Source organism: Ictidomys tridecemlineatus, chromosome 10 (genome assembly GCF_052094955.1).
Source record: "Ictidomys tridecemlineatus isolate mIctTri1 chromosome 10, mIctTri1.hap1, whole genome shotgun sequence".
Taxonomy (NCBI): Eukaryota; Metazoa; Chordata; class Mammalia; order Rodentia; family Sciuridae; genus Ictidomys; species Ictidomys tridecemlineatus.
The window spans coordinates 135,494,661-135,520,985 of record NC_135486.1 but is presented as its reverse complement, the minus strand read 5'-3'; the positions used below and the strand labels follow the sequence as shown (position 1 = coordinate 135,520,985).

At 44.5% G+C, this 26,325-nt stretch overlaps 1 protein-coding gene across 4 annotated transcripts in view; it reads left to right on the top strand.

Moving 5' to 3' along the window:
• The window catches only part of Snx29 (sorting nexin 29), a 375,232-nt gene that overhangs the window by 29,117 nt on the left and 319,790 nt on the right, over positions 1-26,325 (top strand). For 3 of the 4 annotated variants that reach the window (XM_078024349.1, XM_078024350.1, XM_078024352.1), the window contains exon 4: positions 8,979-9,103. The exons of the other annotated variant lie outside the window; for it this stretch is intronic. In XM_078024349.1, coding sequence (XP_077880475.1) covers positions 8,979-9,103 — 125 coding nt within the window. The remainder of the gene's footprint in view (positions 1-8,978; positions 9,104-26,325) is intronic. 4 annotated transcript variants of the gene reach the window in all.

Here is a 26,325-nt window from a genome sequence, read left to right as displayed (position 1 = left end):
TGGTTCTTTCTTTCTGTGATACTCTTCAGCGTTCTGATATTTTGTCAGCCTGGAAGGTGAAAAGTGGTGGCTCACTGCCACTTCAATTTGTATTCCCTCGATTGCTAATAAATATCAGTATCTTTCTAAAATACGTGTTTGTTGCCTGGATTTGTTCTTTTGTGCAAAACTTCATGTTATTTACTCATTTTCTTATTATTCATCCTTTGTCTTCTGTGTATTATGGCAATCTGTTCTTTGCATGGCAGACATTGTTTTCCAAGCATCTGTCTTAGTAAACATAGGTCAGGGATCCATTGTATTCCCAACTGGGAAATCTTCATGTGGTAGACTTTTAAATTTCCCATTTTTTAAAATTTTTCTTCTTTTTAGACATACGTGACAGTAGAGTGTAACTTGACATGTTGCACATACATGGAGTACAACGTATTCTAACGAGGGTCCCATCTTTTGGTTGTACGTCATGTGAACAGGTTGTTTCTTTACTCACCGTACACTTACCTGCCTGCCTCCTGGCTTCTGAGTTGTCAGTATTGTTAAGATCCTCTCCAGTGTGAGTTTGTGCATGTGGCCTTTTTTTTGTTTTATTTTTCTTGGTAAGATTTCTATTATTTACAGTTAAACTTTTAATCCATCTGGAGTTTATGTTCTTAAGACCCATGGAATAAGGCACAAGTCCAGTTTGACTTTCTCCTAGGTGGATGCAATTTTCTCACAGTTCCTTTGGCTCTTTATCTCTGAGCTATGATTTTCTTAGTGCAGAGGTGGGATACCCTGGATCAAAGCATGGAAGCCTGATTGAGAGCCCAGGGGCTTGTCTGGTCCTGGTGGCCCTGGCCCAGCAAGGGTGTGGGAGGCCACTGTGCGCCAGGGCTATCAGGCAGAGGGGGTGTGGTGCCTGGCCTGTAGCCCACAGCACCCTTGCTCTGTGTGCCATTGCACCCAAATTATGGCAAATGGTGCATAAACAGAGAGGAATTTCTCACCCAAGCCGGCTTCTCCTCCTCCTTCAAATGAGAATCACACCATTTATACGACTTGCTTTTTTGTAACCTGCTTCTTCATTTTTAATTAACTTGGCTATATATTACAGGCATTGTTCTAGATCAGTAGATAACATAATAGAGCAACTTAACCATTGTGGCATCTTTATGTGTAGCTAAGAAAGAAAAATCAATGCTGATTTTAATTGTATAATTTAATCAATAATGAGGCACACCTGATTTCAGAGACATTAAAATGCGTGTGGGCTGGAAAGGCTTCTTAGGGTCAATGAAATGTGGAATCTCATTGTTTTTATTTTATTTCTTAATTTTTTTTTTTTTTTTTTTTTTTTTTTTTGTGGTGCTGGGGATTGTACCCAGGGCCTGTGAATACTGGGCAAGTGCTCTGCTACTGAGCTTCAACCCAGCCCTGTCTAATTTTTTTAAATGCCTGCATAACATTTTGAATATTGGGAATGCCATACTTTTTTTTTTTTTTAACTATTTCCTTGTTAATGGATGTTTGGGTTATGTCTCCTTTTGTTTTTGTTCTTGCCATTGTAAACAGTGCTGCAACAAACCTGTTTGTGAATACATATGTGTCAGCCTACTATAGTGCTTTTGTATGAGGTTTATTTAGTTCAACTTTTAACTTGGAGCTTATGGTAGATCCACATACAGTTTTAGGAAATAATGAAAGAGTGACTCTGTTTGCCCTTTAGCCAGTTTCTTCCGAAGGTAACATCTTGCAAAAATCCAAGGACAGTTTCTCACATTTCCATGGTTTTGTTGGGTGCAGTGATAATCCCAGCTACACAGTTCAATCCCCAGAGCCACAAAAAAAAAAACAGAAACACGTGTGTGTGTGTGTGAGAGAGAGAGAGAGAGAGAGAGAGAGAGAGAGAGAGAGAGAGAGAGAGTGTGTGTGTGTGTAGTCCTGTGCAATTTCATCTTGTAGTTCTGGTTTCTCCCACCAGTGGGGACACAGCATGATTTCCTCACCGCAGGAGCCTCCTGTTGTTCTTTTATAACACACCTGCATCCTTCCTTTTTCCATCTCTGTTCTCAATTCCTGGCAATCACACACCTGTTCTCCATTTCTATGTGATTTCAAGAATAGTATATAAATGGAGTCCAACAGTATGCAGTTTTCTTGGATTGGCCCCCACCCGACTCTGCATAGTTCCCTTGGGATTCATCTAGGTTGTTGCATTTATCAATAGTGTGCTCCTTTCTATTGCTGAAGACGATTCCATGGCTATTTCATAAAAAGATATTCAACTTCCTATTAGCCAAGAAAGCAGAGCAACACTAAAACACAACTTAGGACTAAGGATGTAAAACCAATCGTAGTGTGCGAAAGTGTGGCTGCACCATAGTTTGATTAATCATTAGTCCCTTGAAGGACATGTGGGTTGTTTTTGAAGTTTGGCTATTACAAATAATGCGGCTAGGATTGTGCAGGTATGTGTGCATATGTTTGCAGAATATACGTCTTAATTTCTTTGGAGTAAGTACCCAAGAGTACCTCTGCCTGGCTATATGCTATTTGCCTAGTTAGTTCCCACCAGCAGTGCATGCTGTGGGTGATCTGGTTCCTCCACATCCTTGCCAGGGTTGAAATTGGCATAGCTCACTGCGGTTGTAACCTGCATTTCGCTAGTGATGCTGAATATCTTTTCTTGTGCTTATTGGCCATCTGTATATCCTCTTTGGTGAACCGTCTGTTCATGTCTTGCTCATTTTCTAATTGGTAGTGCTTTTATTTTTATAGGGTAGATTCCTAAAGTGGGATTGCTAGGTCGAAGGGTATGGGCATTTCAAAAATTGTATTGCCAGATTTCTTTGCAGAAAAATGTAGCAACTGCTATTTTTATCAACAATTCGAATTTCCCCATACTTGCGTGTACCACGATTGATGGTGTTTCAGTGTTGCTCTGCTTTCTTGGCTACCAGGAGGTTGGTATCTTCTTAGGTTTATTGGTCAATGCTTTTCCTCCTGTTACGTTGTTCACCTTCCTAGTATTTTAGTTTTGAGTTGCTTATCTTTTAAAAACCCATTTGTAGACCCTCTCGATGGGGGTGTGACTGTTAACCCTTTACAGTTGTGTGTGCTGTGAATGTTTTCTCTCGTGTGTTGTTTATTGTTTCATTGTTTTTACAATATCTTTCATTGTGTTTTAAAATTTTATGTGATGAATTCTATGAACTGGTTAGTGTTTTGGGTTCCAGAATATCCTGTCCTCAAGTTCCTCAGGGCAGGAAGAATAATTTTCTCTCTTATTGTTACACATTTACTTTTTATACACTTAACATTTTTGTTTGATCTTGATCCCTGTGGAACTGAGTTCCATCTGTGCTTTGAGATAGAGGTTCATCCTTATTTTCTTTCAGCCCCTGGCATCAGCACTGGTTGAATAGCCCATTCTTGCCATCTGAATGGAAGTGCTCCTGTTATTTTAATGTTTCCACTTTTTCTTGTTACTGGGGGTGGCTCTCAGTGCTGTCCCATCACTTTGTTTTATCTCTGTCCCCCAAAAGACTCTGTGCCAATTCCTTCTTGCAATTGATTGGGATTGTATTAAATTTATACATTAATTTGAGAAGAATTGACATTTCTTAAAATAAGTTTTTTTTTTTCTTCAGGAAAATGATGTTTCTATTTTTTATTTTTCCCTCCAGTACTGGGATTGAACCCAGGGGTGCTTTATCATTGAGCTACATCCCTAGCCCTTTTTAGTTTTGAGACAGGGTCTCCCAAAGTTTCTGAGGCTGGGCTCAAGCTTGCTATCCTTCTGCCTCAGCCTCCTGAGTTACTGGGATGACAGGTTGTGCCACCACATCTGGTAGTTTCTATTTATTTTTGATCTTTATATCCTTTAATAAAATTTTATGCCCTTCTTCATTTAGGGCTTGTATTTTTCTTCTTAAAAATGATTTATTTTGCCTTTGTCACTATTACTAGTAAAACTCCTCTCCCTCATTTTGTCTACCTAAAACAATTACCTTTTTTTCCCTACATATTTTTATTGGTGCATTATAGTTGTACATTAAAAAAATCAACTTGGATGTCAACCTTTTATTGCAGTATTTTAAAATTTGTGGGTTAGAAACACTTTTTATACCTGTTTGTAGGTCTGCTTTTTTTCACTTAACATTGTAGCTCAAGCTTTTATAATGTTATTTTCCATTTCTGCATGCATTTTAAATAGGTGCATGATTTTTTACTCAGTACAACCTTTAATCCATATTTGTTCATTCTTTATACCTCCGGGTAGCAGTATTTCTGGTTCTTGTGGCATGAATACTTTTTTAAATGCTTGTTTTAGAAAGTTCAAGAAAGTGTGAAGGCAAGAAAAACCTGACCTATCTTCTTTGACCAGTGGCTCTTCATGTTTTAACATAATTCCCTTCTGAACTGTGTATGTGTTTAGCACAGTTGAGAACAGTCTTAATATACAACTTTATATCCTGCTCATTTTTTGTTTTACATTATATTATAAATGTTGCATATCGTATAAAGCTCTTGGTAAATGTGTTTAAGGGCTAAATGGCATTTGATTATAAGATGTGCTAACATTTATCTAACCAGTTCCACAATTATTAAATATTTAGCTGGTTTCTAACTTTCCACTAGTGTAAATAATATTAAAAAAATATTTGTATTATCTTTATCTTTTTATCTACCTGACTTATAGATTATAGTCTAGGATTGATTTCTGTCAGTGAAGTTCATGGGCAAAGTGTGTGAACATTTTTGCAAACTTAATTTTTAAAATATACATGTAGGCCATGACAATCATGACCCATTTCACATGATTGTCATTTAGCAAGGCTAATTGATTATTATACCATCTTAAATCTGAGATGTGGCTAATGCTGTTAATTGGATGAGTTTTATGGGTACTACAGATTCCATTCTAGGTAACAATAGAGGTTTGGGAAGATCATTTTATTCATTTTCATGATTGTTCTTCGTTTTCTCATAAAGGTCCCACTAAAGCTGTAACGTAGTGAAAGAATCAATTTGAAATATGCTCTTCCATCACTAGAGACAGTTTATAAAAATGCAGCATTTAGGGCTGAGGCTGTGGCTCAGTGGTAGAGCACTTGCCTCACATGTGTGAGGAATTGGGCTCGATTCTCAGCACCGCATATAAATAAATAAATAAATAAATAAAAATAAATAAAGGTCTATCAACAACTTAAAAAAAATTGCTGATCCTGCCTGCTGTTCTAATATTTACTATATAAACTACAGGATTCTGAGGATTTTTTTTTTTTTCCTGGTGCTGGGGATTGAACTTAGGGCCTCGAGCATGTTAGGTGAGTGTTCCACCACTGACCTACATTTCCAGCCCTTTTTTAAACTTTATTTTGAGTCAGGGCCTTGCTAAGTTGCCCAGGCTGGCCTTGAACTTGCTGAGGCTGGCCTCAAACTTGCAATCCTTCAGCCACAACCCCTCGATTACAGGCATATGCCACTGTATCTTGTTCTTAGGAATCTTATAAATAAATTAAGGTCGCCGGTTGAACAGTCTTGAAAATACAAGACATTGATCATGAAAACAAATGCTCGCAGAATCTTAGCAGTAAACTAGTTGAGTTCCAGCAGTGTCCTGTGATGCTGGTGTTGGTGGACAGTTTTAAATTCAGCAGGAGGAAGTTATTTATTTTCCATTCATTAATTCCTTTACTTCCTCATCAGATTTTTCCTGAGCACTTTCAGGAAAGCTTTTCATTTTAAACGACTGTATTGAGTTCTAATTTATATACCACAAAAATTTACCCCTTGTAGTATACAATTCAATAAAAATTCAATAAATTTATTTTTTAGTAAATTTATAGAGTTGTGCAACATCCCCACATTTGTAGCATCCTCTTAAATTCCCTTGTGTCAGTTTACACCGATCCCTGATCCCAGTCCCAGCCCTAGACAACTACAAATTGCTTTTTTCCTGTATGTTTACCTTTTCAGGACATTTCATGGGGTCATACAGTGAATGTTTTTTTGGGGTCTGTTTTCTTTAGCATCACATTTTCAAGGTTCATGCATGTAATTGCATGTATCAGTACTTTATTCCTTTTTGTTCTCAAATAGTATTCCATTGCATGGATAGGCTGCATTTTATTTATTTATTCATCTGGTAAATAACTGTATGCATAAAAACATGGAGTGATTTTGTTAACAGGTGCTTTTAAAATTTTTTTTAGGTGTTGATGGAGCTTTAATGTGTTCATTTATTTATATGTGGTGCTGATAATTGTTTTAGTTGTAGCTGGACATAATATCTCTATTTATTTATTTATTTATTTATTTATTTTTATGTGGTGCTGAGGATTGAACCCAGGGCCTCACACATGCTAGGCAAGCACTCTACCACTGATCCACAGCCCCAACTTCTGACAGGTGCTTTTTAAACATTAGAATATTCACTGTAACTAAGTGCCCTGCTTAGTTAAAAACATTTCAATTCATTACCTTGAAATGGAGGTTGATATAAAATACCATAGAGGCAGCCAGCCTGCCACAGTGAAATTAGAAGCATTTGGCAGAGAGTATTCTGGGAAATAGTAGGGACTGGACAGAGCAGATGAAGAGACATATGAAAACAGATGCTCCTTTGCTTTTGCAGGGATTGTCAACTAACTGAGCAAAGACAGGGAGCCATGGAAAACCTTGGGTGACAGACATGGTTATAGATCAGTGCCTCCTTAATATGCCTGCTACAAGCTAAGGGAAGATCTATAGGCTTGGGCAAATGTGTCCTCCTGGATCTGGTTTAAAAATTACATGACATCTTCTGAGATGCACGTCTTACCAAAATGTACATCAAGTCCATAATGTGTGTCCATGATGGGAGGCCCCTGAGGGGAGGGGCCATTTGGTCACATTCTCCATGATGGGAGGCCCCTGAGGGGAGGGGCCATTTGGTCACATTCTCCATAGTGCAGCAGAGAATAGATGCCTTAGAAGTCAGATCATTGACACAGAGAGTTGCAAGAGCTGACATACAAGAATGAGGAAGCACTCAGGAAAGGGACACTTGAGAAGTATGGAATGACCAGTAGGCACCAAGCTCAGGTAAAATGGGGGGGAACACAGGGGGCTGGGAGGGTGTTGGAAGGAATGGCTCCTGCAAGGCTGGCATCATGATGTGCTCCTGTGTCCACCTGGGTTTTCTGTCGTGCTAGCTTGGTTGTGAGTGGGGTGCATCGGGGAGGCAGTACTGATGTGGACCCCAGTCCTCAGGGACTGTTTGTGCTCTTCAGCTGCTGGCCTGCATTTCACTCCCCATGAGTGCCAGGTTTTATCTAGAGCTGCAGGGCAGTCACTGACCTGTGCTTTGGAGCCAAGAGAATTGCCAGGGGTTGTTAAATGGATTATTGTATTTGGAGAGGTTTGTTTAAAGGTAGAGACTTTTATTAGTTACAGAGGAGCCTAAACACAGTCCAAGGTTGGTTGCTTGTTTTTCCTGAGATAGGGCTTATGTTTTGGCCCCATTTTTTATTCCTGTAGAACTTAGGGAGTTTGGTGGGTATCCTAGGTTTTAGGAAGCCCTCAAATATAGGTAGAGAGACTAGCAAAAGTACATCTAATGTTGAGTGACATTTTCCCAGCACAGAGGGTTGTGTCAATGTGGGGTAGTATGTGTTCCGAGTTAGAATGTCCTGTGGGGGTGTGGTGGATCAGCTTGTGAGGTGGCCTGTCTTTTAGATCTTGCCACTTGTTGTGCATTGTCTCTGGAAGGTCACACAAGTGTCTTTAAGCCTCAATTTCTTCATGTGTAAAATGGAGATAATAATACCTGCCTCACCTGTGTCATAATTTGGATAGGAGGAACTAGTGAAATAATAGGTATGAAAATGTTTTGCCACCCACAGAGAGAAACAAGTGCAGCATTATTACTTCAGGTGTGGTTGGGAGCAGGAAATCCTTGTGGTTAGGCAGAGTTGAGCCAGGTGGTAGTGGCCTCAGGACCTTTGCACTGGGCCCCTCTCTCCAGTCTGCTGTCTCTAGTCACGTCCAAGTTGTAACTCAGAAACCACCGAATCTGTGTGACCTTGCCCCATCCCCACCTGCCTTGTCATCCTGTTTAATTTTCTTCTGTGTTCTCATTAACTGAATGGACTGGTTAGCTTATTTGTTCATCTCCTCTTCTAGCATGGCATAGATGTGTAGATGCAGTAAGGTGTGAGACCTTTGTATTCTGAGTCTAGACAGAGCCTAGCACATGGGAGATATTCAAGATTTCTTACCCTTGTTTGCATGAGCAAGTGGAAGGGTTTTGAAGGCCTAAGACCCAATTGGGTAGTGGCCCAGGAGCCCTTTGAGTGTTGCTAAGAATTGAATGTGGTGGCTCTGACCTTATTTCTCTGTAGACAACGTTCCCAGATTTCCCGTTTCTGTTTTCTGAGAAATAAATTCAATTAAATGTGCAGTAATTGTAACTTAATTGAAAAACTTGCCACCTCTGGATCTGAGTTCCCAATGTAATCTCATAACAAAAATAAAGAACAAGAATCAGAATTCATGTTTTTTTTTCTCTTCTCTAAGTAACAGGCCATGAAATTACACAATGTTTCCAATTTGGTAGGCTGGTGAATCCAGGCTCTGAAAATGTAATTGTGTTCCTTCAACCACAGGGTGATAGGAATTGTAGTTGGAACTTGCCAGTTGGATACAATGAAGGCCCCCCACCCCCTTCACATCCATGTGATTTGTTTTTAAATGGGCCGGATTTCTCCTTCTGTGTGCAGTTACTATGTATTCAAGAGTCTGATGAAGGTGAGGAGGGTCAGGGACTTCCTGGAGTTCTGTGTGTGCCCACACGGAGTGGCCCGGGTTGCTTACCAGGCCCCCTGCCTTACCTCCAGGTGTCTCCTGTTTACCTGCACGTGGAGGTTCACACCTGGGGCTCACTCCCCATGAGGCTGGGCCCCCTGCCGGCTGCTCCCTTCATAAGGCTGATTGAGTGCCCGGTTCTCCCGCAGGGTTACCTGCCTCTGCGCCCAGCTGGAAGCCGTCCTGCAGCATGGCTTGAAGAGGAGCCGAGGATTGGCGCTCACAGCGGCGGCGATCAAACAGGCAGCAGGCTTCGCCAGCAAGACGGAGACAGGTACTGCTCGGCCTCCTGAGGCAGGGCGCCGAGTCTCTCCCCTCTTGTTCCTATTTATTGTTAATAGCAGGCTAGGCGGTCGTCGTGTGGGACTGCCCTGTTTGTGCGGAAATCAAAGTCTTGTTTGTGGTGGCGTCTGGCATATTAAATGAAGTCATCCTTTGTGCAGAAATCTCAGTGCTACCTGTTCCCGACTCCTCTGGGTTCGGGGGGCTTGCAGCCAAGGTGACTATTTCAGCAATGTGGTGTGACAATTGCTGAGAAATTAATAATCTGTTTTAATTTCATGCATGGGGATAGCGTGGCATTTCATAATTGTGTCTCCAACAGCTACAGAAACCGCACAAGTCTCTGAACTGAGCTCTATAGCTCTCACCTATTTTAATGTTTTCAAAACATGTCCCCAAGCATTAGGGATAAGGCCAGTAATAGTAACTGGCTGTGGACGTGGGCCTTTGGAAAGGCATGCAACTGGTGCTCAGAGCAAGCCTGGACCTTTGTTGGTCTTTGACAAAAGTTAACTCATCTGCCCTCACAACAACCCCAGGAGTGGTCCATAGTATGCATGAGGTCACTATTCCCTAGATCAGAAATTGGAAGTGGATCGTGCCATATAAAAATGGACTGTGGTCTCTCCCTCCCACAACTTTTCCCTTTACTGCTTGGGATGGAACCCAGGGCGTGGTCCTTGTTAGGCGACTGCTCTACCTCTGAGCTACCCCCCAGCTACCCCCCCACCCCCCCATTTCAGAGGGCATATTTTTGCCAACACTGCTTGTGGCTACCACCTTGAATTCCTGCATCTTCCTTGTCCCTGTGCTAGTGTTAGTGTGGCATGTGGCTCCTAGGGAGAGTGTGTGATCTTTTGCTAGTTCTTTTTCACAGAAGAAAGTCAGCTGGTGTGTTGAGAGGCGGTGTCTGGAAATTCGGACTGCCTCCTGGCCTTTCTCTCTTGAACTCTTCAGCTAATCTCTGATTCTCCTTGTTCATCTCCCCAGTTGCTCCTTTTCAGAAACAAATGTGGTTCCTGTTAAGTTCAGCAGACGTCTTCGAGGGGTATTTCGTGCTGACTTTTCTCAGGTGCTCCTAGGCCCCCTTCATCACAAGTCCGTGAAGGAGGGAGCCTGTTTAGAGAAAATCCAACCTTTCTTAAACTGTCACCTTGGCGATATCTGAATTTTGGAGGGGATGCAAACTGAAGCAGTGGCAAAATCAGGATTTACACCCAGGCAGCCCAGTCTCCCCGCCCTACCCTCCTAAATACACGGATTTAATTGCACCTGAGCTCCCCATGCTTGGGGCAATTATCTTATCCATTAGTTTTTCCTGGGCTTTGTGTGAAGGACCCTGGGCCTTATGGAAAGGCGGTACCACAGGATGTGCCCTCTGGGCATCTACTGACTTTGCCCTCACCCCAAACTAGGGGCCTCAGGCTTTAACGAAATCAGCTGCTGTGGCCACCTGGGTGTCAACCTCAGTGGTCTCTCAGTGGCTTTATCTCTGGGATGCTGCCCCAAACCTCTGCAGGGGGAGGCTGGATGTTACGGGCTAGTTGCTGAGCTTTTCTCAGAGACCACGATGCTTGCTGGGCCCTTGTATTTTCCCCTTCTTTGGTCTTCACTGCCCCTGGGGTTGGTTACCATGAGGCTCCTGTCTGCCTCCACCAGGTGAGGGCAGCTGCTGCGCATGGCTAGACAGCTCCAGGCTGTGAGGGCAAGCCTCCAGTGACCTTGAGGAAGTTCCTCTCTGAGCCTTAGAGGCTGCCTCTCCCAGACATTGTTGGGAGGCTTCATTGAGAAGCTTGTTCTAAAGGCCTGATAAGTGTTGAGCCCTGTGTCCCGCTCTGTCCAGCACTTGACCTCCAACCTCTCCTTGTCCCAGCCTCCCTCATGGCACTGACTGCTTGTTCATGGTTTGCTCCTATGCAGACAAGAGCCCTTGCCATTTTGTTACTTGGCCTGATAGGAATTAGGGAGGTGCTGCACATTTGCAGGGCATCTCTGCCTTAGCGAGAGGAACCTCCACCTGCACCTGGGAGTGGGGCTGGGCAGAGGCGCTGCCTGTTTTCTGCTGATGGGGGTGTGCTGGGCAGCCTTCCGCCAATTAGAACAGACCAACTGAACTTGGCCTGGGGTGGCTGCCAGCCTCAGGGGCTGAGTTAATTAGCCATTAGCTGGCCTTCGCAGCCCTAGCTGATTGAGACCTCCTCCCTTCTGGGAATGCTGGATTAAAATCCTCACACAGGAGGCTGGCTGGTGTTCCAGCTGCAGTGAGTTGGGAATGATCAGATCAGTGGCTGCTTGTGGCTGTTCTTCAAGCCATTGGAATAACGCTTTCAGACCAACGAAGAAAAAGAAATCCAAAGAGGACAGGAAGGAAGGGGCCCTGCTCACCTCCCTCCTGCTGGCCCTGGGACCGGGCACCTTATGTTAGCATGGTGGTGCAGACACTGGCTCTGCAGTCAGGCAGCAGGGTTGACATCAGTGACTTGTCACACGGGAGCCCTCTGGGACATGTCTGAGCTTCTGTTTCCTCATGTGTGAAATACAGTAATCACAGGAGCTGCCTCTCGGGGCCTGGGGAGACTGGGTGAGAAAGCTCCAAGCCCCAGGCTGCCAGTGCTGACGGGAGGCTAAGGTGGCAACGACTTTCCAGGAGATGGGGTCCCTTTTTTTTCCAGTGATAAAACCATGGTTCAAGTGAGTTAATGATTTGCCCAAATTCCATATCTGGTAGAGACAGAGCTGAGGATTCCCACCCAACTCGGATGGACTTGGAATTCCTGGCTCTCCCCAGCTCCCCCATCTCTGATAGCAGGCTGATGCCCTTTATCACTCCCGAATAGAGTGCTGGGCTCAATTAACCAAAAAGTGACAGAAAAAATAATGGTGAACGAGCCCATGATGCTCTTGTATTAACTGTTTACGGAAGAGGCATACTACCTTTTAAACTTTTTTTGTACCAGGGATTGAACCCAGAGGGTGTTTAACCATTGAGCTATAGGCACAGCCCTTTATATTTTTTATTTTGAAATGGGGCCTCACTGAATTGCTTATGTTCTCACTAAGATGCTAAGGCTGAGTGATCCTTCTGCCTCAGCCTCCTGAGTTGATGGAATACAGGTATGTGCTACCATACCTGGCGAGGAACACTACTTTTTTTTTTTTTTTTAATTAAAAATTTTTTTTGTGTGATGCTGGGGGATCGAACTTTGTGTCCCACATGAGCTAGGCAAATGCTCTACCACTGAGCCACAACCCCATCCCAGAACAATACCTTTTTAAGAGGAAAAAGTTGAATCTCAAAGTAATAACTGAACAAAATGATATTGTTGACAATCATGATACAGGAGGTAATGGGAGTGCCTGCTGGGGGCATGTCGGCATTTGGAGACTAGAGAGGGTTAGGGTATGTGGAAGACTGGGTTTAGGGACTCGTGCTCAAATTGTGGCTATTGTTTAAAAATCGTGGAATTTCATGTTGAATTATGCGTCTGTAGCTTTTCATAGGCTGCAGTCTGCGACTCTGGTCCCACACGGCACTGGTGACCTTGGCTGAAGAATGCACCTGGCTTTGTTGGTGGGGCAGATGTGCTCTCTGTCTCTACCTTTTCCAGTGCCCTGGAACTTGGGACAGAGCAGCGTGGGCTGCCACTTGAGCACAACGCTGCTGTTTCTCTTGTTAGAATCAAGAGGAAAATAACTTCTTGCATTTTGATATTTACTTTGGCTCTTGTGGGATCACGTTCCTAGGTAAAGATAATTTTTGAACATGTTAAGTTGGTGATAACTTGTTTTATGGAGTCCTATTATCTTTCCTGTGTGCAGAATGAAGGCAAAGATGTATGTTTTTAATCTAAGTTTTGATAAATAGATCCACTCCGGTTACTGCTGTCTGGGATCAAGGACTAGAACATGGCCAGCACCCAGGAAGCCCCCTTGTGCCCTCTGTCAGTAACCTTCTCCAAAGGTAACCACTACTGAGTTGGATTTGTTTTGCTCGACTGCATATAACTTACGTTTGTACCTGGTTTCTTTCATCTCGACATCGTTTTAGTTTCTGCTGTGTCATTGGTATACCAGTGGCTCCTTTGACATGACTGGAGTTCAGTGTTTTACAGTTATTCTTCTGTTTTACTGCTGATGCCATTGACACCATTTCCAGCATGGGACTATAATGACTAGTGCTACTGGGATGATTTATGTACCATTGGTTTGGTGAACATCTGAGTACATCTCAATTGGGTCCAGGGGTGAATTTAGAGGATTCATAGACCTCGAACTTCAGTGGAGAGTGTGGTCACAGCACTTGATGTGTTTATTGGCAATTGGTCTCATGCCACAGATGTGGTGGCTTCACATTCCTGCCAGCACTTGATGTTGTCCTGAGGGTGTACAGTGTTTCATTGTGGTTTTGTCATTTCCGGATGACTAATACTATCAATCCTGTCTCTTATACTTATTTGACCTTTGGATCCTCTTGTGTGAAGCAGTCACATATTTGCCTGTTCTTCTGTTGAGTTGTTCTCTTACTGATTTGTAGGAGTTCTTGAGTTATTCTAGATGCAGGTCCTTCCTAGGATACAAACACTGCAAACATCTTTCCTCTGTAGTTTACCTTTCACTTTTTCTTCTTAATTTCTTTTTTTTTTTTTTGCTTGTAGATGGACAAAGTATCTTTATTATGTGGTGCTGAGGATTGAACCCAGTGCCTCACATGTGCAAGGCAAGCATTCTACCACTGAGCCACAACCCCAGTCCTACCTTTCATTCTTAATGATATTTTTCAGTGAACAGAAGTACTTCATTTGGGTAGTCTGATTTATCTGACATCTTACCGATCCATTTTTGCTGTCCTGCTTAAGAAATCTTTGCTTATTTCAAAGTCATTGATTTTTTTTTTTCTAGTTTTGTTACTTAGAATTTAATTTTTGTATATGGAATGTGAGAGGGCCACCTTTCTTTCTTTTTTCTTTTTTTTTTTTTTTCTCTTTCCTCCTTTATAGATACCCAGTCTTCTGAGCACTATTCTTTCTGAACTGCCTGGAATTATCACTTTGGTCATAAATCAGGTGTTCATATATTTTTAGATAGTTTTCTGAATTTATTGGTCCATCACCCCTATGTCAATAACACCATGACTTAAGTACTATATTTTGGTGAAAGTATTTATATCTGTTAAGGGTAAGTCTTGAATTTATTTTTCAAGTTGCTTGGCTATTCTTAGCCTTTTGCATTTTCAAATCATCTTGTCAAACCATCTCTCACACAATTCGTTGGGATCTTGATTGGGATTGCATGGAATCTGTAGATCAACTTGGGAAGAATTCACATGTTTATAATGTTGACCATTCCAGTCTTTGAACATGGAGTAGCCCTTCTCTATTTAAGTCCTCTCTATTATCTGTTTTGTGGGTTTCTGTAAACATTTGTTAGATTTATTCCCAGAGATTTGAGAGTTTCTTTTGATATTGTTACAAGTGACTTTTTGAAGTCATAAGGCGTGGCAATGAGTGTCTGTGGTCTCCTCTGCTCTGCAGGGTGAGGCAGGATGTTTTCAAGTTTGAGGCCAGCAGGAACCACTTTCAAGATTCTGTCTCAAAATAGAAACCAAAAGGGCTGGAGAGGTGGCGCAGTGGTGCAGTGCCCCAGGTTCCATCCCCAGGTATATACACACACAAGTGATTTTCTGTATTTGGGGGTGGTACATAGAAATGAAGTTGCTTTTTTTTGTAAATTGGTCACATATCCAATAAGGCCATGTATGCTAAGGTCCGTTGCTGATTAATTATAATGGTTTATATATAGATGGTTTTGGATTTTTTACTTGTGTTTTCTTTGCAAATAGTGAATTTTATTTCTTTCCATTGTTTCTTTTTCTTGCTTTATTACTCCATTGGACCTCCAGTGTGTGTTTAATAGCAATGGGAATATGCCGGGTTTCTGTTCTTGCGACTAAAAGGCTCAGGGGTCCCTCCAGGTAGACTGGAGTAAATGGGCTGCACAAAATAACCACATGAGACACAAATACCTTTTTCTTTGGGGTCGCTATGAGGGCTCCTCTGACCTTAAGGGTCCGCAGGAAGAGAGAGCACACGCTGACTCCTTTTATTGAGAAGCTATTCAAATGAGTCAAGGAGTCAGGTTTCAGGGGGCTGAGTCCATCTTCATGATGTCACTGTCAGCAGGTTGACTGACATCTGGGTAGGCCACACCCAAGGGCACAGTAAGAGAAGGGGACACACACAAGGCACTTCCATGGAAGATTCTATCCTAAACAGGGCAACGGGTTATATTACAAAGGAACAGGTGAGCTTAGCTCTACCCATGGGGCTGTAGCAAGACACATCCATGCACAAGACACTGTCCCTCAAACCCAAGAAGGGTGGGGAAAGCTCTGCCACATTTCTGTGACTGAGCGCCTCAGCACTCAGTCGGGGAGTGTGACTCAGTCACGTGTGAGGTTGGTCTCCCACAGAAATATGGCAATATTGCCTTATTCCTGATTTCAGAAGCAAAGCTTTATCAGATTAGAGCGTTCTCTCCTATAACTCACTGCTAAGAGTTATTTTTCATGGACAGGTCGAATTTTATCAGATGCTTTTCCTGCACCTATTGAGACTGAATTTTGCATGTTCAAACACTCTTGCCACCCTAGATCAAACCTAACTGGATAATGTGTTCTTTTATCTATCACTGAATTTGTGTTTAGGTTTTTGCAAAAAGTAGATAATCTTTTTATTGCAATTTCTTGTTAATATTTGGGACCATATTTATGCTGGCCTCGTAAATAAGTTTTTTCCCACTCTATTGCTAGATAAGTTTTTATACAACTGGCATTTTTATTCCTCAATTGGAATGATTTACTGATGAAGGAAGAACTGGAGATTTCTCTGGAAAGTTTTCCAATTATAAATTTATTTTTGTCAGTAGCTGTAGCACTTGAGGCTTTCTACTCATGTGAGTTTTGATGTGTTTTAAGGAAAATATCTTGCTTTTAAAGTTTTATTGGTGTGTAATTTTAGTACCTTCTGATCATAAATCATCTTAATATAACATTTTTTAGGGTTGTGGCTTTTTAAGTAAAGAATTATTAAAGAATCAATCATTTATTTTAAGCCATAGAAATGTGTATTGTGGTACGGGGGCTGGAAGCTAGAGATCACGTTCCGGTGTGGCCAGGTGCTGGTGATAGCTTCTACCAGGTTGCCCGATGCCCATTCCTTGTTGGAACCTCCTGGGTGGAAGGAGAGGTGGTCATGTTTTAAAACAAAACAGAAAATAAACCCCAGCTTATTAGAGTATAATTTACTCACCATCTAATTTACCCACTGAGTGTAACTACAGAGTTGTGCAGCTGTCATCAGAATCCATTTTTAGCACATGTCCATGGCCCCAGAATGTTCCTTCATGCCCATTTACGGTTCTGGTCTTCATTCTTTCTGATGAGAAGTCGGCTGTGGGTCAGGTCGGTGGCCCTGCTGCCTTCAGGAATTCGTCTTTGGCTTTCAGTGGGCTTGATCATCGTGTGTTGAGGGGTGGGTTTCTTTATCCTGCTAGGGGTTTGTTGAGCTTGGATGTGTGTAAATTTTATAAGTGTTTCATTCCCTCAGGTAAGTTTTCCCCTCTTCTTGTGCGCCTTGCCTGTTGTCTTCCCACACGTGTGGCCTCAGGGTTGGCCAGCAGTGTGTGGCTATCTTGGGTCCTGGCCAGTCTTCCCGAGATGCCTGATTGAGGCTCCACATCTGGACAGCAGACTGGCCAGGGCCCAAGCTAGTCACACACCGTGGGCCAGCCTGGGCCATGAGTGTGCACCCAGAGGGCTGGCAAGGCGCACAGGAGAGGAGAGACGAGGAGGAGCTCCGCACCAGGAAAAGCCTCGAGCCAAACTGGCTCCAAATGTGGCAGCCACATCTGTTGATGTCCCTTCTCTTCAGGGTCTTATTTCCTGAAATCTCCCTGCTTTATAGAGGGCTTGGGCCTTCAGTTTTGTCTGGATTTGTTAAAGGTAAAAGCTAGACTTTTTTTTATTTGCGCAGGGAATTGATGTGATGTGTGCTGATCTTCCACAGCTGAGAGTGCTGGTGCATTGACACCTTTTAGTGTCTGCCCTTCTTCATTGCCAAATTTGCCCCTGGTGTGTGACCTCCTGCATTATTTTTCTACACATCAGGCTATTTCAACCTGATACAAAGCCTAAAATGGGAGTTTACATTAAAGTTTTTTGGTGATTTTTTTTTTTTTTTTTTTTTAATTAGTGCCGGCATAACACCCCCTGTACTCCAGGGTGCTGTGGTTTGGTTTTGGTTTGGGGCCTAGCATTCAGGCTTCTATTTGTTTTGATGCAGAGACTTTTTCCTAAATGTCCCTGGCTTGGGAAATGTTGGGAAGGCAGCTGTGAGTATAAGCAGGGACTAGGGCTTGTGTATAACTTGAGGGTGTCCCCAGAGGTTCCTGTGTCAGGAACCTGGTCCTCGGTGTAGCAATGTGTGAGTTCAAGAGGCTAGGTGAGTGGGCGGTCAGGAGGGCGCTGTCCTTGGAAGGGATGAAGCAGTTCTTTGGGGACCCCTGAGTTGGTTCTCTGGGGAGCTGTTTTAATAGGTAAGCCTGGCCCCACTGGGAATTCTGACTTCCTGTCTTACAGTATGACCTCTCCCTCTCCCATGTGCTCCTATCATGATGCCATCTGCCATGTGACACAGCTAGGACTTCTCAGCTGAGCTGGCGCCAAGCTCATTGGATTTTCTGCCTTATAAAATTGTTTGCTAGATAAACATCTTTTTCTTCATAAAATAGGCAACTTCTGATCTTTCCACGTAGCAGAGAATAGACTAAAACAGCACTCAAGCCACCAGCTCCCTTAGACTTGTTCAGGTTGGGTGTGGGAGGCAGTGTCCACCTGAAATTCCAGTCCCCGTGAATAAATGGTTGCATGTCTGACTCGACCAAGGGTGGCCTGGTGGAGTCCCCAATGTGTGTCCTTTAAGACTGGTTGGATTCAGGTCCTGGAAGTGAGGGCCCATGGTGTCCTGTGGAAAAGTGTCTCCTCTGACTTCTGACAAGTGGCCAGATCTACAGTGACTGAGGTGGTGAGGGGCAGTCTGGGTTGGGGTCTGGTCTGCAGCCTGAACATACATTCCTGTCCAGTTGTGCAGGTCACTCTGGAGATTGCAGCCCACATGGGCCATGACCTCTCCAGCACCCTCCCTTTCTCTAAGATGTCTGTGGTCAGGGGTTAAGGGGTGGCTGGAGGGTCTTCTATAGTCCCGGAGGGGAGAGAATCTGGATCAGATCAGACCAGCCCTAATATTTACCAGCTTTCCAGGAGGTGGTTTAGAAATACACAGGAGACCCATTTCTAGCCAAAGGGAAGGGAGGAGAATTCCAGTGAGGGGCTTCTGAGAAAGTTCTGTACTATGTAAAAGGAGACGGAGAGAACTTATTTCATGGTCTTGGGTATTGTGTGTGACTGAGACGTTTGGGGCTTTGGCAGTGATCTTGTGACCACAAAGGGGGGCAAGTCTGGGACAAAAGGATGGCAGTTCAGAAAGATGGAACATACCCGATTCTGAGGATTTCCCTGAACTACGGGGTTAAGCAGCTGGAGCTGCCCTGCTCTGTGTTTAACGGGTGGGATCACCCATTCCCTAACATGCTGAGCTATTTTGAGTTGGGTCTTTTTGTACTTGAATTAGAAAACATTTTGACTGAAACCATAGAGGAAAGCAAGATGACTGGGGCAGGGATGTAAAAGGCCTTTGTTCCAGAAGTGGGAGGGATGATGTGATTTCATGTCAATCTCAGAAATGATCCTGGGTGTTTCCCGGTCTTTGATGACTTGTCAGGCTTTCTTGTTTTCCAGTGGCTCATGTTGAGCATCTCCTGTGACCCTTCCTGTTCATTATTCCATTTTGTTCCTTAAATGTCTATTCATAGGGAATGGCAATGTCTCCATTTTACAGATGAAGGAAAGGAGGCTTGAAGAAGTGAAATAACTGACTCCTCTTCTAGAGCTAACCCATGGCGGAGCTGGGCTTCCTATTCAGGTTTATGTGATTATGATTCGGAAGCTCCTTCCTTTGTGATCTTTCCGGATAGAGGGGCTTCAAAGACCTTGACCCTCACCCCAACTCTGAATTCAAGTACCAAGTAAGGTAGGATTATGTAGAGCTGAGTTCAGTAATTTGTCCCACTTATTTTTATAAATAAAGTTTTATTGGAACTCAGCACAATCATTTGCTATTGTACTGCCTGTGGCTATTTTTAGCTAGAGTTATGACCAAGGCCATCTGGCCTGTAATATGTATTTACTATTTGGCTCTTTACAAAAAAAGTTGCCAACTATTATCTTAGAGATCAAAGATGGCAGAGACCTGATTATCTTTCCGTTTCCTGTTCAGTGGTCTGCCATCCGTGTTCCCCTCAGATGGTAAGCTTTGTGAAGCAGGGACGCCATGACTTTGGCTCCTCTTACTCCCCATCTCTTGGCATAGGGTCTGGGGATAGCCGGGCTCTTCAGTAAATCAGCCCACCTGGAAGGGAAGGGCACACAGTGTGCACTGTCCTGTATTTTCCAATTCCTAAGGTACCATATACCACGGTCACTCCAGAGTGCTTGCTACAGGGGAAGTGATTAATTTCTGAGGAACAAAACAAAATATAATTACAAGTGACTCAGAGACCTCTGCCAAGGCCTGACGTGGAGGTAGTAGACATGATCGCCATTGGAAGCCCAATATACGGAATGCAGCCTGGAAGAATGAATTACTAACCTGGAGGGAAGAAGGAATCACTGCAGGTTCTGGCGTTTGATGTCATGACACTGGAATTTGTTCTTTCAGCCACTCAGGTCTTCATCAGGTTACGTGTTGGCAGTCGGTCACAGGCCGATAGGCATGATTCAGAAGGTGTCGGAGATGGTTGCTATTTCTGAGCCACCCAAGACTGAAGTCAGTGTGCTGCTTGGTCTGGCAGCTTTATCTCTGGGCCTAGATGATTCCCTGAGGCTCTGTCTTGAGTGGGTGTGTTTGGACGCACTGGGGGCTAATCCAGGTCTCGGGCCTGAATCCTCGCCATGGCCTATGTTCTCGCCTGTGTTCTCTGTCTAGTGTTGGCTGTGCCCTTACCCAGCTCCCAGGCAGCCCTCTGCCTGCCTTCCAGCTTCCTCCTCCTCCTCCTCCTCCTCCTCCTCCTCCTCCTCTTTGCTACAAACTAGTTCTTCACAAAGCACATTTGTCTGATTTTCTAACTCCCTCTCTGTGTAGGCAGAGGGTCTTCCTTAACAGACCCCCATGAACTTGACCTCTCTGATGGGTGTGCATTAGAGGTGGGACCTAGTACACGTGCTGGGTCATGGCTTCCACAGTTCTCTTCCCTACCAGCCCTGCCATCTTGGCTCCTTCTCTTACTCCTGCTGTATATCTAGGGCTAACCTGCAGTGGGCAGGCAGAACATGGCAACACTGCAGTTGGCAAGGAAAAGTTCCCTCTTGCCACAGTCCCTGGTGTCTCCCCACAGTTTAGCAGCTAGAGCAAGATGCCAGGTGCTCTGAAGGACAGAGCCTCTGTGCCGCTGCCTTGTGATGGCTCGGTGCCTGTGACCACGTTAGATTGTTACATCCCTTATTTTTTGTGTGCTGGGAATTGAACCCAGAGCCTTGGGTGTGCTAAGCACTCGATCTACCACTGAGCTTCACCCTCAAATCCCATGTTTTGAATAGCACTTTTTTTGTATTGTCCTGAAACTCTTCAGGGCCTGTGTTCCTTTCCTTTCCATTACCTTTCATCTCTCTCCAAACCCTTACCCAGACTTCTCCTTCCCAAACTTCTATTTTCCTTTCCTTTTCTTTTTTTTTTTAATTATGGTAAAATAGCATAATCAGATCTACCACTGTAACCATTGAAAGCATACAGTTCATTCACATTGTTTTATAAGTATCATCACCATCAATCTTCCCAAACTGAAACTATGTACTCATTAAACACGGACAGACATGAAATTCCAGCCCCTACCCCAGTGCTGGCACCCTCCATTCTACTCTACCTCCATGAACTTGATGACTTCAGGTACCTCCTTCATCATTTCCCCTTTTGTGCCTGGATTATTTACACATGCTCAAGGTCCATCCATCATAATTTCCTTCCTTTTTAAGGCTGAATAATATTCCTGTGCATGTATTTATCTCATTTTTTTGCTTTCAGTGGACCCTTGGGTTGCTTCCACGTGTTGGCTGTTAATAGAGCTGCTGTGAACATGGGATACAGATATTCTTTATTGCTTTCAGTTATTTTGGAAGAACTGAAAACATACCAGAAATGGAATTGCTGGATCAGCTGGTAATCCTATGTTTAAATTTTTGGGAAACCACCAATTCGCTTTCCACAGCAGCTGTATCACTGTATGTTCCAGAAGCAATGCACAAGGCCCCAGTTCTCCACATTTCCACGTCCCTGCCAACACTGGCATTTTTTTTAAATAGCCATCCTAATTGGTGTGAAGTGTAGATCACTGTTCTTTCAAAGCCCTCCGTGGCCTCTTTACCCAATTCAATGGGACTGTGCTGCTCCTACAGTCCCAAGTCTTCTCTCCTCAGACCTCTGAATGGCACTACCTGCTTTTCTGAGTGTTTCTGTCTCTTGAAGGTCAGGGACTTGGTCCATCCTTACTCGTTCTTGGAGCTCCAGTGTATTGCAAGGTACCTGGCCATCTCTCTCGTGCATGATCAAAATAATGATTTCAGGACCTGCTGCCCATTTTCTGGGAAGAAAATTTGCCTTCCTTCTGACCACATCTTTAGTCAGTTGGAAGCAGGTGGATTAATATACGCCCAACTAAATTTAGAGAAACCAACCTTCTTTCTCAGTGGGGATTTTTGAAAATGGTTGATTGCACTTAACTCAAAGCAGAGTTTATATTTTGCTTCATTGAGTCACACTGGGCAGCAATTTCATTTCTGTAGAAAATTAATTTTGGAGGAAGCTGCATGTACCAGGAGAGCCCTAGGCACATTCTTTTGTCAGGGGAAGTCCGCTCTGCCACCGTCCCCTCCCTGGTGCTTTCAGTTCCTCTTGGTGTTGCTGTTGTTTTCATCGACTTGCAGATCGACTTCTGGAGGAAATGGAAAAGACCTTGGAAAGAGGTCTGCTGGAGTGCAGAGATGATACTGAGCTGGGTCAGGGTGGTGTTGGCAATGGTCACCAGCTGGTGAGAGTGGCTGGCTTTCGGGAGACGGCCAGAAGCCAGGCTGCCACTCCTTCTGGGCTAGGTGTGAACCCACATGTCACTAGATTACAGGGATATCCACAGGGTCCTGGGGAAGGTCCTTGACATCTGGGATGGCAGGGAGCTTGGGCCAGTGGACATGTAACTGGCATGAAATTTCCACATGCTAAGGTCTGTGGCTGGACTGCTGTCTCTTGGGCTAGTGTCACTTCGGGGTATTTCACAGGTGTTTAGTCTTGATGTGTCATAAATGAAGACTCAGATTGACATTGGTTGACAGTCTCCAAGCTGTAATTACCCAGCTCGTAAGTCCTATAGGTCCTTGTCTTTGCTTCTGTCAGAATGGAAATGGCTTTTGGGCCTGGGGTGGGGTCTGCCCCTAACGGGTAGCAAGATGTGAGTTTTAGAAGCCTTGCTTTGCTACTTGGCGAGTCCCCTGCCCTTTAATGAAGCCATTGCTCACATTATATGTGGTTCATATTTAACCCACAGTCCCTGTGCTCTCGTTGGGGAGGCAGTCTGGTGGCTATTGGAAGGTGTTTAGTGACAAGGCAACAGCCCCTTGTTGGAAACTGCTTCACAGATCCACTTGCCTTGCGGTGGGGCTTGTCCAGATTGGGATTCTCCTGGGATCTGGGAACATCTGTTTTCACCCAGTCCCTGCCCAGTGCTGGGGGCACAACCTAGGGCCTCGCACATGCTAGGCAAGCGCTCTACCACCAAGCTGCCCCCAGCCTTGGTTTGCCTTTTGTCCCTGGAATGGTGGATGCCTGTTTGGCCGGTCCTGTTGGTTTCTTACCTCGTGTCTGTCCTGCTCTGCTGTGGCTTAAGCAACGCTGGCTTTGCTGGGGCCGTGGCTTGTCCCTCATCAGGTCATGAGTGGTGGGTGATTACGCTGGTCTTGGAGTTCTCTCTTCCACTCTGCTCCCTGTGGCTTTCTGGGCTTACTCATCCTTGCTTCATAAAAGGGGTAGTAGAGCTGGCTTTCTCCTGTCCCCTCTGAGATACTCAGAGTTGTGATAGTCCTCTGTGATGGTGAGCTACGGGTCAAGAGTGAAGGTTTTGGCCTGATGGAGCCTATGAGCCTGCTCCCTACTTTGGTCTAGTTATGAGAAAAAGGTGTCCCTGATTTACAAGGAGTCTGGGTGCTGTGGCTGGGCTATTTCTCATTGAGTGGCGTTTTGTTTGTTGAGGATGCTTCACGCTGGTGACATGCACCCACCCAGGCTCTGGAGGACAGGAGTTACTCGGTGTCCTCCATCCTCAACAGATGATCCATTTATGGTCAAAGAACAGACCCTGACTCACTGCCCTGAGCGTCATCTGGTTGCAAGCCACAGAAACCCTTTCCACCAAAGGTACTTTTTGACTGTAGTAACTTGGAAACCCAGGAGTGAGTGGAGCTGGATTCTGGGGCCCCAGGTCTCCCCAGAATCTGTCTTGCTCAGCACAGCCTCTGTGTGGGTAGGGGGTCTTTCCAACTGGGGCCTCTCTACATGATAAAGAGAGAAACGGCCCCATGTGGGTCCAGGTTTGCGGGACCATTAAGGCTTCTGCTTCTAGAACGAGGGTCAGCAGAGTTCTCTTTCAGGCTGAGGTAGCCACCTTGTAGACTCTGGGCCAGGCGGTTTCAAGCGCAGCTACACGCTCCTGCTGTTGTAGCCGGAAGGCAGCCACAGACGACACGTGAACAAATGGGAGTGGCTGTGATGCAGAACTCCACACACAGATGTGTGGTGGCTGAATTTGGCCCCAGACTACAGTTTGCTGACTTCTGTCTTAGAAAGATGACCAGGTAGACGTTGTGTGGAGGATCCTGTGGTCCAGACCCGGACTCGTGTGAGACTAGTGAGACCTGGTCTTGGGTCACAAAAAAGTAGTATCAAAAAACTCATCATTCAACATAAGATTTTCATGTATTACTTTCAAAAATTAAAGTTGATGTGGAAAAAGCCACAATGAACAAACCATCAAATAGGGTCAGGATGAAGATGGGTTGTGTGCTCTGCTGTGGCCTGGTAATTGCCAGCCTGGGTTAGCTGCTACCTGGGGGTGGGGGTGGGGAGAGAGCAAGGGGTAGAAGTGAAGACAGCTCCACAAAGTCTGAAAGGCACATGCTCCTCTTGGGAGAGAGGGGTGCTGTAAGCAGAAGCAAGGGGGAGGGGTGCTGCTGACTTGTCTTCATGCCTGGGCTTTGTTGCCAGGGTGGTAATGATATGAAGAGCTGTTTTTCACTGGACATCAATTATATTACCAGGCTGTTAGTTATGGCTAACAGCATTTATTGGATCTCATTTTCTCTGTATAACAGCCCTTAGAGGTAGATACTATGATGGCCATTGTACAGATGAGGAAAATAAAGGACAAGGTAAGGCACCCACCCAAGTCACACAATGCCTCAGTTAGAATCTGAGCCCTGGCTTTTATCTTCCTTGTCGTCTCTAGGGATTGACAAGGAAAGCTGAGGCCTGCTGGGAGCTGGCAGACTGTGCTGCCCGTCATTGTCTATTAACAAGTACCCCAGGAAGCTCGCCATGCTGTCCCCTTATGTCCTGGCTCTCGTTCTTGTTGGCATTTGGCTTTCAGGTGTTCTGAGAGCCAGAAGCCCTTGCACACTTTTGGAATGTATCCCACATTTCAAAGCAGATCAGTACATATTCCCAAATTAAATTATGGACACACAGCCTGCTTTAAATGGCAGGTGAGCTGCACTTTAAATAGACCACATTAATTCTGGCGGTGGAAGCGGAACCCTACTGTGATGATTCCTGCAGTCAGTGTTGCTCTGACAAGCTTTGAAAGGGTTCTGTGGCAGTAAGCAATTTACAAAATTGAAAGGCGAAAACACACGGTAAAGGGTTCCTGAGCATTCAAGGTCAAAGGGAGGCGATTGCATTTCTTGAGGAAGTCTGAGTGCAGGTGAGAGTCACTTGATCCACAGCGTGATGGAATTACAGGTGGCTGGCTGAGCATTTGGAAACACATTATTGGACTGCTGGCCTCGGGCACTGCTTTCCCACATGCCCTGTCCTGGGTTCTGAGAGTGGAAAAAATACCATCTTGTACATGGTGGTTTGGACTGATCTGATGAGTTTGGGAAGGGGGAGAGTTGGACATGTGACGATTGAGAGGGGACTGTCCCGAGCCAGTTGCCCATCAGTTTTGTTATCTTGGGGATCCCTGAGGGCCGCTTGGTCCATAAGTATTTGTATCCTGAAAGGAGAGTTTGAAGCCTCGTTCTCCAAGGGGTCTGAGCTGGAAGTTGGAGCTGGCAGCAGAGGCTCGGCTTTTCCTTCCATGGATTAGGCAGCTGTGAACATGCTCACTTTGGAGAAGGTGGAGTGCCCCCATTGCAAAAGGCAAAGTGCTGTTTGGGGTTTGCAGTTAGCTGGCATGGTATGGCTTAACGGGCACTAGGAGCTATGTATCCCTGGGCACGTTCTTCACTGGTCCAGGCCTGGGACCTTGTCTTTGTGGAGATGGCCTTGGTGGTTATGAGGTCAGATGGCAGTGTTTGGTATGGTGGCTGGTACATAGTTGATGCTCAGTGAATAAATAGTACCTGTTGCCACCCTTGCTATTGGCAGCATGAAAAAGTGTTGATGAGCCGATTGTTAAGAAAGTTGATCATAAATGAGGTATACATGAGGAGATCACAAATGAGGTATACATGAGGAGATCACAGATGAGGTATACATGAGGAGATCACAGATGAGGTATACATGAGGAGATCACAGATGAGGTGTACATGAGGAGATCACAGATGAGGTGTACATGAGGAGATCACAGATGAGGTGTACATGAGGAGATCACAGATGAGGTGTACATGAGGAGATCACAGATGAGGTGTACATGAGGAGATCACAGATGAGGTGTACATGAGGAGATCACAGATGAGGTGTACATGAGGAGATCACAGATGAGGTGTACATGAGGAGATCACAGATGAGGTGTACATGAGGAGATCACAGATGAGGTGTACATGAGGAGATCACAGATGAG